Below are 17,747 nucleotides of genomic sequence, written 5' to 3'. Positions count from 1 at the left end.
TGGTGTTGGAGAAGACTCTTGAGAGTCCCTTGGACTGCAAGGAGATCCAACCAGTCCATCTTAAAGGACATCAGTCCTGGGCGTTCACTGGAAGGACTGATGCTAAAGCTGAAACTCCAATACTTTGGCCACCTCATGTGAAGAGTTGACTTATTGGAAAAGACCCTAATGCTGGGAGGGACTGGGGGCAGGAGGAGAAGGGGACGACAGAGGATAAGATGGCTGGATGGCATCACTGACTCGACGGATGTGAGTTTGAGTGAACTCTGGGAGTTGGTGATGGACAGGGAGGCCTGGCATGCTGCGATTCATGGGGTCGCAAAGAGTCAGACATTACTGAGCGACTGAACTGAACTGAACTAGGGATTACACAACAACAATGTATCCTGCTTGAGGACAGTTTCTCCTTCCTGAAAACCTTTTGACTAAACCTGATATCTTAAAATGTATATTATGGGAATGGGTCTGGTAGGATATTTCTATTGTTAAGTTTTAATCCTGTTATCCCAAAATGTAAATTGTGGGAGTGGGTCTGATAAAATTTTCACAAACTTGAGACATTCTTTTGATTTATTGTAGTAATTAAAAAGTATATAACTCGCTTGCTAACACCAGCGAGGGGGGCACTCTCTGTCCCTCTTCTGCTGTCTATGTCACATGCTTTCTCTGTCCCTTTTCCTACTTTAATAAAACTCTGCTACACAAAAGCTCTTAAGTGATCAAGCCTGGTCCCTGGTTCCGAAGCTAGATCTTTTTCTCTGGAGACCACAAATCCGACATCATTCACAGTAAGCTATCATCTTGGAGGCTTGTCTGGGATCTTCAGGACAAAGGAAGAACACTCAGAGCTCTAGCCTCTCTGCTTTCTCAGTACACGTTTTCTGCTTTACTTTACTAACTCTACCGTGTGCTTGTGTGAATGAATGACACGCCCTGTGTGAAGGGAGCATTGAGCCCTGCTCTTCGGTTTCCCAGTGCCTCATAATGACTGAAGGCAGCGCCAAAAGGGGGAGCCTTATTGGGGTTTTAACTGACCTTCCAATGCCAAGAGACACCCAACATCCCTTCGAAGGGAGCAGTCAGAAATGGCAAAGCATGTGGACTGAGCTTTCCCTTCTTGGTCAGCTTTTCCTGGTCTCTTTGACCACTTCGTAATTGTGTGGGGAATAAGAACTACTAACTTAATCTGTTGGATCATAGACTTTCAAGGGACTTGTGACCCATGCTGTTATTGTGTACTTTTACTTAGAAACCCCATGTACGGAAGCGCTTAGCTTTGTTAGACTAGGCAAGCCTTGCTAGAAAGTTCCTAGGAGCCCGTATGGAGAGAGGTGGAACTCTAGCTCCAGGAATGACTCTCAGGCTAGAGGTTACTAGCTTGGCTGCCTGCCTCAGGGGCCAGCGACCTGAAAGTGAGTCTTTGTCACGGCTGTGCCTCCTATCTATATGGACAGCAGCACTGCTGGTGACCGTGAGGTTTATGAGGACACAGATTGGGGACTGCAGGGTCTGTTCGATTGGAAATACAGTGGGCTTCTTCCTTTGGTAGTGCTGGCTCTCAGTGGACCAGCGGAGGCTCTCTGGTGGCTTTTGTCTCAACTCCTTAGATATTCTTTTGTGAAAACTATGGACATGAACTGGAAGGACTGGTCCTAGTAGCTCGAGGACAAAAATCACTTTTTCCTCCCTAGCCAACCCTCCACCCCTCTTTTGCTATACTGATGTGGCAATGACTCACCACTTCTACTGAGGTCAGGACTGTACTCAAGAATGGGCACAGGCACACATAAGATGGATTCCTCCCCTAGTAGGCATAGCTTGGGAAACATTCCGGGAAAGCTACTCTGCTCCACTCCAGGTGGCATCAGAGAAAAGGGCACATCAAAGGTTTTGGTGGTATGAAACTAAGTCAGTCTGGGGTGCCATCAGGTCTACCCCTGGTGCATCCCCACCCCGCCTTGGTGGTAGAACCAGGAGGGACGAGTAAGATGCCTGTGTTGGTAAGGGACAGACCAAGTCCGACCAGGGATGGAAAGCTTTGGTGGAGAGTGTCTACACCCCCATCTAGAGCAGGGAAGGACACTTCTGTCGGAAAGAAGCCACAGCTGTGGATGCTGCTTTTTTCTCTCTTATAGATGGGAGCTAACAGTTCCAAAACCACTCCTTTAAAATGTATTAAAAGGAAAAAAAAAAAAAGCCAGGACAAATTGGATCCCCAGAATTTAGAAAGACATGCCTGATCTTCTTCCTTGATACTGAATGGCCACGGTATCCTTTGGAAGATGGGGAGCACTGGCCTGTTAAATGGTCTCTCAATTATGATACCATTTTACAACTAGACCAGTTCCATAGAAAAGAAATGAGTAGAAGTGACATGTGTCGCTCTTTATCTCTCTGAGAGACATGCCAGACTTATGTCCTAAGGGTGCAGATTTGGGTGTGAAACCTTCAGCTGCCTCCTGTTCTCTTACTTTGCCCCTGTATCTGGGGCTCCCAACTGAATAGGCTGAAAATCAGGGCACCCTTCCAGTAGGGGTTGTCTCAGTCTCGGTAGAAATTCAAACAGTACCAATTGTGGTCGAGACTATCTAGAAGATTCAGAAAAGTATATAACTAAAGAGTCTCTTGATGAAAGTAAAAGAGGAGAGTGAAAAAGTTGGCTTGAAGTGAAGTCACTCACTCGTGCAACCCCATGGACGTACAGTCCATGGGATTTTCCAGGCAAGAGTGCTGAAGTGGATTGCCATTTCCTTTTCCAGGGGATCTTCCCGACCCAGGAATCGAACCCAGGTCTCCCGCATTGCAGGCAGACGCTTTACTGTCTGAGCCACCAGAAAGCTCAACATTCAGAAAACTAAGATCATGGCCTCTGGTCCCATCACTTCATGGCAAATAGATGGAGAAACAGTGGAAACAGTGGCAGATTTTATTTTGGGGGGGGGCTCCAAAATCACTGTAGATGGTGATTGCAGCCATGAAATTAAAAGACGTTTATTCCTTGGGAGAAAAGTTATGACCAACCTAGACAGCATATTAAAAAGCAGAGATATTACTTTGCCAACAAAGGTCTGTCTAGTCAAGGCTATGGTTTTTCCAGTAGTCATGTATGGATGTGAGAGTTGGACTATAAAGAAAGCTGAGCATCAAAGAATTGATGCTTTTTAACTGTGGTGTTGGAGAAGACTCAAGAGTCCCTTGGATTGCAAGGAGATCCAACCAGTTCATCCTAAAGGAGATCAGTCCTGAATATTCATTGGAAGGACTGATGTTGAAGCTGAGACTCCAATACTTTGGCCACCTGATGCGAAGAACTGACTCATTCGAAAAGACCTTGATGCTGGGAAAGATTGAAGTTTGGAGGAGAAGGGGACGACAGAGGATGAGATGGTTGGATGGCATCAATGACTCAATGGACATGAGTTTGAGTAAACTCTGGGAGTTGGTGATGGACAGGGAGGCCTGGCATGCTGTAGTCCATGGTGTTGCAAAGAGTCAGACACAACTGAGCAATTGAACTGAATTGAAAAGTATATAGAAGCCTTTACGGGGCTAACTTTACTTTATGACATTACTTGGAGAGATGTAATGCATGTCTTGGGACAGGGGACAGATGCTGACTCATGACTTGAGAGGTCCAGTTTTGGGGGAAGATATTACTTTTGGAGATGAATGGCTTGAACATGAGACAAGGGGAAAGAAGGAACATGAAATAGCCCTCCTTCCTACCCGGAGCCAAACAGTTCCCATAACAGAGCCACTTTGCCAGAAGTATTCTTGTAGGACTTAAGTAAGCACACACTAAGACTTTAAACTGCTCAGTTGGCTGACACAGAACAGGGAGAGAAGGAAATTCCTGATAAACTCCTAGTATAGACTACAGGAGGGAGGCTCTCCACAATTTTACTGATGTCAATCTTGAAAGTGTAGAGGAGGAATGATCTTAAAAGATAGATTTCTCCCTCAGTCAGCTCCAGATTTCTGCTGTAAGTTACAAAAACAGGCGTTGGACCAAATCAGTCTTTAGGAAAACTGTTACAGCTAGCTCAGATGGTATATTATGGTAGAGAATATAAGGAGGAAAATAAGAGGCAAAAAAGAACCATGCAAAAGACTGGAGCCCCCAAAAAGGCTGTTAGACCTGCTCGGAAACAGCCTGAGAAAAATGCCCAGAGGGACCCAGGTGAAAAGAGACAGACTTGTTATTACTGTGGAAAGAGGGAGATTGCCCTCAGGCATCTAAGCCACCCCTGGCTCCATGTCCTGTCTGCAAAGGACCATCCCGGAGAAAAGACTGCCCTCCTAGGTGTAGGCCCCAGGGGTCAGACTCTTAAGACAATCGGGACTGAAGGTGTCCAGGAGTCCCCACACAAGCTCCCATCCTAGTAACACTTGAGGTACCCCGGCTATCATATCTGTGCAGGGCCAATCAGTCTGTTAGGGGAAAAGAAAGTGAAAGTGAAGTCGCTCAGTCGTGTCCGACTCTTTGCGACCCTGTGGACTGTAGCCCACCAGGCTCCTCCGTCCATGTTAGGGGAAGCACACTGATTGAAACTGCCCACTCTGGCCAGGTACCATAGTAACCATCTGCATGAGTTGTTTTATGACAGGAGATCCTGATAAGGAATACGGAACTAATAAGCCACCACCAACAGAAAGAGTTCGGGAAAGGTCTAAAGACGACACCGCGTGTCCGTCCACTTCCCAGAATCCCTCTCGCTAGCATCCATCTTGGCTGAGCGATGCGTGCGCCACCAGGAAAGACTCTGAACTGGAGTGATTGGTCAAAGACCACCTGGAAACTAATCCCATCACCATAAAACCCGACATTGCGAGCCACGCGGCAGAGCAGTTCTCCTGGGTTCCCTTACCCTACTGCTCTCCACCCGGGTGCCCTTTCCCAATAAAATCTCTTGCTTTGTCAGCACATGTGTCTCCTCGGACAATTTATTTCCGAGTGTTAGACAAGAGCTCAGTTTCGGGCCCTGGAAGGGGTCCCTCTTCCTGCAACAAGTCGATTTTCTTTTGGACATTGGGGCAACTTTCTGCTCACTAAAGCCCCTGGTCTGCTTTCCTCCTGATCCACTACCGTAATGGGGCTGTCTGGACAAGCCAAATATTTTTCAATCATTGATTTGAAGGATGTTTTCTAGAGTTAAACCTATATTAGATAATCCTCTACCTATGGCTTCAAGACAACTGAAACGATTCTTGGGCATTACAGGCTACTGCCACATTCGGATCCCATGGTATGGGGAATTTGCCTGGCCTTTATATAAACTTATAACCGAGACTCAGCAGGCCCAAACCAACAAACTGGTTTGCTCTCTAGTTACTCAAAAGGCTTTAAGGCTCTTCAAACTGCTCTCTTGTAGGCTCCACCTTTGAGCTTGCCCAGAGGCTCATAGTTTCGTTTCTTTGTTACTGAAATTAAGGCTATGGCCACATTGCTTAAGGGTAATTGTTACTATTGTTTTGCTAATACCTAAAGCTCTTAAGTTTATTAATGGGCGAAATTTTACTGTACTGACTTCTCATGATGTAAGTGGGATCTTAAACTCTAAAGTTCAGAGCAACAATGCTCCAGCTTTAAAGCTGCTGTAACTCAAGGGGTGTCAAAAGCTCTAGGAATAGAATATAACTTACACTGTTACTGGAGACCCCAATCATCAGGAAAGGCAGAAAAAAGCTAATGACATTATTAAGAGACATCTGCATAAGTTAACTCAGGAAACACAAGACAGTTGGTTTAAAGTTTTACCTGTAGCTTTAGTGAGCGCTCAAACTGCTCCCAAGAAGAAACGACTGTCTCTATGACAGACTGTTTCCCTGCACAGATATTGTCATAGATCCTGAAGCCTTAAAATTAACTATGCGACTCAGCTTTCAGCTTTTCAAAAGACACTACCGGGAGGTTAACACCTGACCCAGCCTTTTTATCAAACAAGCCGCTGTTGAGCCACGAACCGAGATGGGCTTGAGAATCAAGGTGGGCTTGCTTCTGCTGACTCCTGAAGTCCTGATGTCTGCCGTTTGACCCTCAAGACAATGCCTTCCTGTCCTGGACTCATTCCTATGCTGCATTCCACAATCAGTCGAACTGCTGTGTCTGCGGAGCACTGCCCTCCTCATCAATTGAAGACTTCCCAAGGTGAGTTTCTCCACTTCAAGGAAAGGACTTTCTTCAACTCTGAGAATACCTTCACCAACAACAATCGTGTGACTCTTCTTGATCTGATGACATCTAGCAATCCTAAGACAGACTGACGCAACTACGGACATAATGTAACTTTTGATTATGTTTTAACTTGGTTTAATGACTATTTTGCTGCACGTAAGTAAATGGGTCTAGATGTGGTTTTCTACCTGATGTTTATCAAATATGGGATGAGGTCACATGGCTAACTCCTAAAAAGGGACAGATACTATCTAATGCTCCTATATGCTGGGAACAAATAGAGCCATCCCCAGAAGTTAGCCAACTTAATTATAATGATTGGAAACAACTGGGATATTTCCCTCAAGAAATATACAGTGCAATCACTCCTGTGTTTTCCAAACCCAGTTTAGGTCTTCCTCTTGCCTGGCCAGGAACTGATTGGGACTGGATCCCTCAGTCACGCTGGTTTGCTCCAAACGGGACCTACTGGATATGTACCTCTTACCTATGGGTGTGGATTCCCCCTGGCTGGATAGGAAGATACACCCCAGGTCTAAATTTTATTCATAGCTTCTTATTTTCAGAGCTTCCAGAGAAACCTATTAATCTGCCACACCTTAACACTCCTTGGGCAAGATCTGTGTTTCACTGGTATGATCATCTGGCTACAATATTCGTTCCCTCTCTGGGAACTACAGATCAGATGCTATACTACAAGTTGATGCTCTAACTTTCAGCCATTAATGCTGAACAAATACAAATTAAAAAGATGGTTTTACAAAACAGATTGGCCTTAGATATTCTAACAGCTGCACGAGGAGGAACTTGGGCCATTATTCACACCCAATGCTGTACATACGTAACAGATAATGTTACTCACTTTCCTAAACACATGAATAAGATGATTCAGGCTTATGGATTCTCCCAAAGCCTCAGTCACCTCACTTTGCGAAACATTAACTAGCTCCCCACAGTGGAAAACTATCTTAATTGCTATAATTGTAATTGTTCTCTTTCTACTGTTTGCTCCCTGTATCTCTAACTGTGTAACTGGATTTGTTTCTAACTGTTTGAAAGCTTTTAAGTTACAAATGGTTGTCCAGGCTCCTACAAGTGTCACAACCTCCTCCAACTATTACTTGCCACTGGATCAGAGACCCTCAATATGAGGGTTAGGAGAATATGCTGCCTCAACAATTTAGGAACCAAAAAGCAGTTATGGAATGAAAACGATGCCCATTAACCCTTGGCATCGTAATTCTACTAAAAGAAAAGGGGGGAGAGACAGAGTCAATTCCTAGGCAGACTGATAAGAAGTCCAGGATCTCCGAGGAGGAGAAAGGGGACTGGGGTTCTCAAGGAGGAAGAAAGAACAAACTTTCTTTTTCCCTCTGTATTCCTTTTTTTTTTATAACCCAGAACTGATGATTAGAAAACAAACAAATCAGTTTAAACTCTGTAATAGGGACTATATAATAATAATGTATCCTGCTTGAGAACAGTTTCTCCTTCCTGAAAACCTTCTGACTCATCCTGATATCTTAAAATGTGTATTATGGGAGTGGGTCTGGTTCTGTTCAGTCACTCAGTCATGTCTGTTTGACACCATGGGCTGCAAAACGCCAGGCTTCCGTGTCCATCACCAACTCCCGGAGCTTGCTCAAACTCACACCCATCAAGTCGGTAATGCCATCCGACCATCTCATCCTCTGTCATCTCCTTCTCCTCTCGCCTTCAATCTTTCCCAGAATCAGGGTCTTTTCCAAGGAGTCAGTTCTTCACATCAGGTGGCCAAAGTACTAGAGTTTCAGCTTCAGCATCAGTCCTTTAGATGAATATTCAGCACTGATTTCCTTTAGGATGGACCAGTTGGATCTCCTTGCAGTCCAAGGGACTGACAAGAGTCTTCTCCAACACTACAGTTCAAAAGCATCAATTCTTTGGTGCTTAGCTTTCTTTATAGTCCAACTCTCACATCCATACATGACTACTGGAAAAAAAATAGCTTTGACTAGATGGACCTTTGTTGGCAAAGTAATATCTCTGCTTTTTAATATGCTGTCTAGGTTGGTCATAACTCTTCTTCCAAGGAGCAAGCCTCTCTTAATTTCATGGCTGCAATCACCATCTACAGTGATTTTGGAGCCCCCCAAAATAGTCTGTCACTGTTTCCCCATCTATTGGCCATGAAGTAATGGAACCAGATGCTATGATCTTAGTTTTCTAAATGTTTTAAGTTTTAAGCTAACTTTTTCACTCTGCTCTTTCACTTTCATCAAGAGACTCTCTAGTTCTTCTTTGCTTTCTGCCATAAGGGTGGTGGCATCTGCATATCTGAGGTTACTGATATTTCTCCCGGCAATCTTGATTCCAGCTTGTGCTTCACCCAGTCCAGCATCTCTCATGATGCACTCTGCATATAAGTTAAATAAGCAGGGTGACAATAAATAGCCTTGACGTACTCCTTTCCCGATTTGGAACCAGTCTGTTGTTCCATGTCCAGTTCTAACTGTTGCTTCTTGATCTGCATACAGATTTCTCAGGAGGCAGGTAAGGTAGTCTGGGATTCCCATCTCTTTCAGAATTTTCCATAGTTTGTTGTGATCCACACAGTCAAAGGCTTTGGCGTAATCAATAAAGCAAAAGTAGATGTTTTTCTGGAAGTCTTTTGCTTTTTCGATGATCCAGCAGATGCTGGCCCTAGGTTCTATTTGGCTGGCAAATTTTCAATGAGAGGAGACCGATACGTTTACCAAAGAACATTTTATTAAATTTTTATTTTAATATATTATTGGCTGTGCCATGCAACATGCAGGATCTTAATTCCCTGACCAGGGATGAACCCCTGTTCCCAGAAGTGAATTCAGAGTCTTAACCACTAGACCAGAGAAGTCTCATCAATGAAGCTGTTGTTTAGTTGCTAAGTTGTGTCCGACTCTTTGTGGCCCCATGGACTGTAGCCTGCTAGGCTCCTTTGTTCATGGGATTTCCTAAGCAAGAATACTGGAGTAGGTTGTCATTCCATTTCCTGGGAATCTTCCTGGACCAGAGATTGAACTCATGTCTCTTGCATTGGCAGGCAGATTCTTTACCACTAAGCCACCAGGAAAGCCCGTATCAACAGAGTACATTTTAGCAATTAAGTTCCCTTGATTCAATAAGACTTATTAACCACGTTCCACCACCAGGCTCTTTTATGATCTCTTTCACATAAGAGAATCAGATCAGGTTCAGTCTCAACTTGTATGAACAAAACAATTTGGCTGACCGAAACTCACCAAACCATTTCTCCAATCGGAAGGTGGGAAACAGTACTTAATCTCAGGGTGAGGTGAGAGAAGATGTGTTTATGATGACCAAACATCTCACAATTCCTGGGACAGTCTGTCTGAAAAAAAGTTTGACCCTGACAAGCACACAAATATACTCTAGAGAATTCCTTGGCTGTCTAGTGGTTGGGACTTTGCGTTCTAGTGCAGGGGGAATGGGGGACTCTGGTTTGATCCCTAATCAGGGAACTAGGATCCCACATGCTACAGAGTGTGGCCAAAAATTAAATAAGTAAATAACACTCGTTAAAAAATACAATCTAACTTGCCAGTTTTCAAGACCTGATTTTAAGTTGAGAAAACAGAACATTTGGAAGGTGGGATAGAGATTTGTGCATATTCAGAAAGTGTAACTGGGTTGTCACTAGAAAAGTAAACTTAAGATATTATAATCTGTCATGTAAAAGTTTTTCAACGCACAGGAGTCCACCCTTCTATCTGGGTGAACTCATACTGAGCATGGGAGAAGGAAAAGAAACCAAAGTTCAGGTCACTGGATCTACTTTCCTCGGCTAGAGAAAACCCGAAAGATCCTGAGAGGCCGCAGAAAATAAAAGATGAAATACTATTCACCTAATGTAGCTGAGTAACCCTGTGGCTGGAAGGGAACCCATGGGGTAAGGTGGCAGACCACACCCTTATACTACTTCAGGGCAAAATTCCACGTGGATCCTTTCATCACGAATTAACTCTTTCATGAAGCAGTGTTCTAAAGGGGGAGTCAGTCAGGGGCTGTGACATCTTGCCCACAAGATGCAGGCACTGTCCCAGGAGCTCCACACAGGTTTTTCCTTTTGAATTCTACAGCCAATCTGCAATGCACATATAATATATAATTACCACTGAGGCCGAAGAAAAGAAAACTTAGGAGGTCAAAGGACTTGCCCTCGTTTGTAAAATCCACCAGTGGAACACCATGAATCAAAATCTCTGCTCTCAGAATCTGTTCTTTCTGTTTGCATTTGTTTGTATTATCAGGTTTGTTATTTTTTCTGAATATAATAAAAGTATATATACCAAGTAAGGGAGCAGGAAATGGCAACCTGCTCCAGTATTCTTGCTAGGAAATCCCATGGACAGAAAAGCCTGGTGGGCTACAGTCCATGGAGCTGCATTAAGAGTCAGACATGACTTAGCAACCAAACAAAGGGAGCAAGTCAGAACTTTTTTTTTTCCTGGCCATGTCATGCAGCTTATGGGATCATAGTTCTCTGACCAGTGACTGAAGCCAGGCCTGCAATAGTGAAAGCGTAGCATCCTACCCACTGGACCACCAGGGAATTCCCAGCAAGTCAAATTTAAGAAATGGCCCTCTGTCTGCCCCAGTGTCCCCAGTGTCCGCATTTTACCAGGCAACAACTTCCTCCTTCACCATGTTCTCTCCTTCCCTGTTCAGGCGCTGAAAACACACCCAGCACACCGGCTCCCACTGAGGATCAGCAGTGCAGGCAAAGCTCACCAGAAACTGCAGTAAATCTGCCATGATGCACTGGCATGCTCCCCCTTTCCTTTCTGGAAAGATCTCTGCCTCGGGACTGGAACCTAAGCTAAGGAGGCACACAATTCTATGGGGAGAGAGACGTAGCCTGGTTACTGAGAGCTCGAGGCCACACCACCTAATAGGACAACACAAGCCAAAGGAAGTGGCCTTCGTTTGGGTGAGGAGGTGGGGCACAGAAGGGAGCTTCAGGGTCTCCAAGTCGGGTCAAAAGAATGCCAAGCCAGGTTGCGCCACGGGAGGACACCCAGGACGGCAGCTACTTCCAGCTAGAACATCAGTAAGCTCATGTTTGGAACTTCCCTGGTGGTCCAGAGGTTGACACTTGGCCTTCCAATGCAGGGGGTGTGCGTTCGATCCCTGATCGAGGAGCTAAGATCCCACATGACTGGCAGCCAAAAAATCAAAACATAAACCACAGAAACAATATTGTGACAAATTCAATAAAAGCTTTAAAAATGGTCCACAGTAAAAAAAAAAAAAAAAGAAATCTTAAAAACGGTCATGCTCACGTTTGCAGGATCCTTGATGGTTTGTCTGCACAATCTTTTTACACCCTTATGACTCTATGGAGTCAGCAAGGCACATTTTACATCATTTTTACAGAAGGCCTCAAATTCAGCAGACACATGGAGACTTCAAGCTCTAAAACCAGGGTCAGTTACAGCAGAGCCAGGATGAGAAAGCAGGCCTCCTAATTTCTAATCCCCATCTGTCCCCTACAGCTTGCTTCTTCACCAAAGCGCACAAGGAAGATAATTTAAAGAAAAATCAATAAATAATATTAATACAACAAAGAGAAAAGAGGGAAAGAGTGGGAATTACCACTTCTTTCTTGCCTGGATGAATGGGTTCCCCTTTCCCTAGCACGGCCATCGCCCCACACTAAAACATATTTATGGTAATTTCATAAGCTTACAGTCAGAATGCTAAGAAAAAACCAGAATTATACAAACATCTTTTCTTTCTAGAATAATTACATGGCTGGCCTTAATCTGGTTATTAGATTGCATTTTCCTCTCACTTAAGAGACGATATCTACCTCCTAATTTTCTCATGAACTGAGGCTGAAGAGAACTAAGACATGTGTTACAGAGAAATGCAGACATTCTAAGATGTTCTTAAAGACACCAGAGAGAATGCCTAGTTTTATAATCACTGGGAGAAAATGCATGAGAGATAGGAGCACTGATGCGTTTTAGTAAAATCTGTATTTATCTTTACACAGACTGAAGGAACTGACATAGAACCAGAAAACACACATCGATAAAAGTGTAGGGGTGTGTATATGTGCATGCACATGTGGGTGAGCACACTTGCATGTCTCAGAGTGTGTTGGGGGAGTGGACTGAAAGCTACAAATTTGGGCTCCTTTTCCTTTTTTCCCAGTGAAGGCTTGCTATTTGAGGCTTCCTATTTTGACATAAAAGACTTTAAAAAAAAATTTTTTTTATATTGGGATATAGACCATTAACAATGTTGTAATAAGTTTCAGATGGACAGTAAAGGGACTCAGCCACACATATACATCTATCCATTCTCCCCCAAACTCCCCTCCCATCCAGGCTGCCACCTAACATGGAGCCGAGTTCCCTGTGCTAGACAGTAGGTGTTGGTTATCCATGTTTAAAAGAGCAGTGTGTACATGTCCATCTCAAACTCCCAAATTTTTGAGAAATCATTTCAGAAATTCTGCCTGAAGTGAACTGTCAATGCTTTAGGAAGGACAGGGTAAAAAATGGAGAAGGCCAAGATTTCCATAATGAAATGGATCATCTCTGAATGGGTGAGCTTCGTTACCAAAAGCAGGAACAAATTCTCAGCCTTATCAACTGATGAAGATTTCCAAACTGGATGCCTTTTAGTCAAGCAACTGCAGCTGTAAGTCATCAAATATTCACAAATAACAAAATAATTATGAGAGTCAAATGAAGATGGGAAACATGCTGGTCTCCAAGAGGGGGGTGGATTTCTTTTAACTTAGAACCCCAATTCTGCTATTAAATAGTGGAATTTCCACAGAGGAAGTTCCTCAACCAGAGCTTAAGAGATACGGAAGCCCAAAGACATGAACCATGTATCTTCCTCTCTGCCTCACTTACTTCTCATTTCTGGTCAATAGCAGACTCAGCACAACTACCTGTGGACTTGGACTAGACACAATGACCTAAAGCATGAAAGTTGTCTTTCAGCAAGCAGAAATGTCTAGTTCACCCCATGCTGTATATTACAGCTATAAAAATCTCATTTCCCAGTACTTACCAGCTAACTCGTATCACCACTCACCAATTTCCAGAAAGAATCCGTTAAAGAACCAACCATCCATCAACCTCGTTACATCCTCTACTAACCAATCAATTAACTGGAACGAGAGAGTGTTTTCAACAGAAAGACAAGATGATCGATGGGGAACAAAGGGCTTAAAACAGCATCTCTCTCCTCTCCTAGCTTGTGATTTAAGGACTTAAAGGTCAGCTCTCTCCTAGGTGAAACATAAAGAGATCAAAAGATCACTTGCATTACCAGGCAGCGTGCCCCAGGGGCTAGATCGACTCAGCAGTAAGTGCTCCCACAGTCCAGAAGGAAACGTTATGGATTGATGGGTTTAGAAGACACATTATGAAGAAAAAAATGACTTAAATGGGGCCTTGAAGGATGTGCTGGCAGAGAAAAATCACATGCTTTTCCATAGAAGGGGCTGGTGATTTCTACTGCATGTCTATCCTATACAACCACAGCCTTGGGAGATGAAATATCTCACACTAACTCTTAGAAGTTAGACTAGGATGAGTTTGATTCCTGCTTTTAGTACTGAGGGTCTAGAGTGAGGTGCTCTCAATAACTTAGTAAGACTGGCTTTTGAGAGTTAAAATGTAGAATATACACATGACTGAACAAAAACTAAGATGAGCATAAAAAAAAAAAAAAAAGAGAGAGAGAGAGACTGCCTCCCAGGCACTGAGCTCAGTCCATTACCTCACTGATGTCATTCACACATAAGGGAATATACACTGCTGAGAATTCTTAGCCATGGACGTCTGGAAGATGCCTACAGAAGGCAAAACTTAGTGACGCTGACCCATGAACCCTACAGGAAAGAGGAAACTTTAGGAAACAGTGTCTGCGCATTTCAGTGTTGAGCAGAGCATCCTCAAGTGGACACCGATGCACCCTTGCTGCCAAAAGACTCAGAGTTCTTGGTCTCTGCAGGACGGCTGCCCCAGGTGCTGCTGCTGTTGCTAAGTCGCTTCAGGCGTGTCCAACTCTGTGCGACCCCAGAGACGGCAGCCCACCAGGCTTCCCCATCCCTGGGATTCTCCAGGCAAGAACACTGGAGTGGGTTGCCATTTCCTTCTCCAATGCATGAAAGTGAAAAGTGAAAGGGAAGTCGCTCAGTCGTGTCTGACTTCTAGCGACCCCAAGGACTGCAGCGGGCTAGCCTGATAAATATTGTTTCTAATATACTGACTTGCATATGGAATCTTTAGTTATGGCATTCAAACTGTCAATTGCAGCTTGTGGGACCTAGTTCCCTGACCAGGGATTAAACCCAGGCCCCCTGCATTGAGTGTATGAAATCTTAGCCACTGGACCCCCAGGGATGTCCCCAGCCTGATAAATGTTAAGTGCTAAATTTACTTGACTTTAAATACAGCAAAATTATAGTCAAACTTTTTTAGCTAGGCAAAAAATTCATAATTTTCTAAAATATATATATATGTATGCAAAAGCTTTTCTACTATGCCTGATAAAACCTTGAGAAAGAACTACAAAAAAAAAAAAAGATAGAGAAATTGGAAAACATAAACTAAATGAAATGGGAGCACTGAAGATATAGATTTACCTTGTCTTGATTACAAACCCACACACCCAACCTGGGAGGATGGTTTATGAGTGAGTGTGCTGGTTTCTATGTCATTTCCCACTGACCTGGCCTGCTAGCATCCTGACGTCAAGCCATTATTGTAATCAACAGTACTACGAGTTGGCCTCAAAAAGAAGACTCTTTAGAGCATGGTTTAACGTGACCCACATTTAAGCATCGCTAAGGCACACTGGACACAGTAGGGAAAGCCACCCTCATGGGAGCCCTCAACATGGCAAATGCTTATTCACTGGGTTAGGTGGCAAGGCTAAGAGCATGTCCTCCAACTGCTCCACTGATATTTTTAGTTGTTCAGTCACGTCCAACTCTAGGGTACTGCATGGACGGTAGCCCACCAGGCTCCTCTGTCCATGGAATTCTCCAGGCAAGAATACTGGAGACGTTCACATCTCCAGGGGATCTTCCTGACCCAGGGACTGAACCCAGGTCTCCTGCACTGTGGGCAGATTCTTTACTGTCAGAGCCACCAGGGAAGCCCTCCAATGATCAACTGGCAATACTTACATCTAGTTTATAGGACTAGGACTGCTGTGACGATGAATAGTTCCAAGCACTTAGAAAGGATGATGGATTTGCAGTTCGTCATCCTCATAACCTTACAATCAGCATGTCACCTGGAAAAATACTAACCTAATGTCTTACGGGCACTTCCTCCACCACCTGTATCATCAGCCACCCTCCTCCAGGAAAATGGAAGTCTGCAGGTTATCAACCATCGTACTGTCCATGTAAGATGCACCCACTCCACATACAGAGGTAAGGAATGGCTGACCTCTTGTAGCAGAATAGATGGGCTGAGGGCCCAAGAATAGTGCCACTAGCTCCAAGCCTGGGGATAACTCACCACGTACAGCTTGCGCCAGATGACAGCCCATTCCCGCAGTGTGGAGGTAAGCTCTTGCACCAGGGGGAGCTCCCCAGGAATCACGGTCTCATTCTGCCTAGAGAGAACAGATACAGGCTCCCTTTACTCTGGGGGGATCGTCGGTGATTTTCCTGATGGACATCATGATCCTTGGAACTCAAAGATGGGGATGGGGCCGGCTGGTCTTGAAACCAAGCAAAACTTGTCCATTTAGGGAAGCTCTGGCAATTTTTATCACATCTAGAATCCGAGAAAAGAGAAAGAGCCTAACAAACCACGATTCTCAAAATGAATTGTGTCTACAGTGGAATGGATATGGAGTCCAGCCTCTACTTTCTCATTTTTTGTTTGTTTTGCTTTGTTTTCTGGTATTTTTTGTTGTTCTTTTTGGCTACACCCCATAGCTTGGGGGATCTTAGCTCCAGGACCAGGGACTGAACCTGGGCCCTGGCAGTGAAAGTGACGAATCCTAACCACTGGTTGTTGCTGTTCAGTCACTAATTCATGTCTGACTCTGTGATCCCATGGACTGCAGCACACCAGGCTTCCCTGTGCTTCACTATCTCCCAGAGTTTGTTCAAACTCATGTCCATTAAGTCAATGATGCCATTCAACCATCTCGTCCTCTGTTGTCCCCTTCTCCTCCTGCCCTTGATCTTTCCCAGCATACTATACCATGCTAGGCTGGCTTCAGCAATTCCCAGGGATAGAAGCCCAGACTGAGTCCTTTCGCTGGTTCTGCCAAGTTGCCATTTTATCAGTGAGCATGGGCAAGTGGAAGGGTGTTCCTGGCACAAGGTCCTGGGGCTTGTAACCTCACACAGGACCTGCTGTGGGATGGAAGTGGGGCCCTCTTTTGCAACAGTCCTTGGTTTGCTTCTCATCTGCTGGCTACCTGCACAGAAAATGTACATATACCCAAATCCTCACTTACTCACAGTGGATTTCTAATACAAGGCAGACGTGACATTCATGCACATAAATCCCGTCTGGTATTTTTATGATTAGCAAAAGGAAAGCGTGAAAGCAATCTAACGAATGGGGATTACTGGTGGAATTTCCGGACATCGATAAGAATACAAGATGTCCCATTAGGTTTGGATTTCAGATAGATTAATTTTTAACTCTGTCTCAGGAAATACATGGCATATGAATGTACGTAAAAATTACTTTTTACCTGAATTTCAAATTTGACATTCTGCATTTTACCTGGCAACCCTAGTTACTGGGAGCATGCCCCAAACTCTGCCTCTCCTCCAGTGTGGCCATGGCTAGCGATCCTGGAGGCTGCCCAGGAACAGTCCATCAGAAAGATTTTCCAGAGACTTCCTTGTGGTCCAGCGGTTAAGAATGTGTCATTTAAAGCAAGGGGTGTGGGTTCGATCCCTGGTCAGGGAACTAAGATTCTACATGTCCCAGAGTGTATCCAAAAATTAAAATAAGTAAATAAAACTTGCTTCTGCTTTTTTTTTTTAAAATTAAAAAAAAGGGGGGGGGCGGTTCTCCAATAGGGCAGGACACATGGTTTTGAGTCCTGATTATGTGTGAATTTGGGCACATCTCCATCTCACATCTATAAAATGACGGTGTAGAATTTAGGGCTGAAAATGTTCTCTGTGGCTGTGAGCTAGTATGCTTCTGTGATCCACTCCTTTCTAACAGCCCTGGAATTTCGGCTCTAAGCTTTCTTTATTCTCTCCTTGATGCTCCTGCCCACTGACTCACCATCAATGAAGTGAATTTTCTCTGCAGAGCACAATCACACACATTAGTTAGTTCATATAATTTTACACCAAATTCACAACCAGGGGCTTCCCTGGTGGTCCAGTAGTTAAGACTCTGGGCTTCCACTCCAGGGGGTGCTGGTTTGATCCCTGTTTGGAGAACTGAGATCCCATATCACACGCCATGTGATACAGCCAAGAAAGGAAAAAATAAAAAAGTTCAGGGCCAATGTGGGGCCAGATCTGTTTTCTCTGATTTGCAGGAGGAAAGCCCCAGGTGCGCTGACT

The 17,747-nt window shown here is 44.2% G+C and overlaps 1 protein-coding gene across 1 annotated transcript in view; it reads right to left on the bottom strand.

Moving 5' to 3' along the window:
• The window catches only part of DOCK5 (dedicator of cytokinesis 5), a 201,612-nt gene that overhangs the window by 148,477 nt on the left and 35,388 nt on the right, over positions 1 to 17,747 (bottom strand). The window contains exon 4 of the mRNA XM_040243303.1: positions 15,715 to 15,811. Coding sequence (XP_040099237.1) covers positions 15,715 to 15,811 — 97 coding nt within the window. The remainder of the gene's footprint in view (positions 1 to 15,714; positions 15,812 to 17,747) is intronic.

This window comes from Oryx dammah, unplaced genomic scaffold (assembly GCF_014754425.2).
Source record: "Oryx dammah isolate SB20612 unplaced genomic scaffold, SCBI_Odam_1.1 HiC_scaffold_1, whole genome shotgun sequence".
NCBI classification, from domain to species: Eukaryota; Metazoa; Chordata; class Mammalia; order Artiodactyla; family Bovidae; genus Oryx; species Oryx dammah.
The sequence above is the reverse complement of the archived record's forward strand: the minus strand, read 5'-3'. Positions and strand labels throughout refer to the sequence as shown.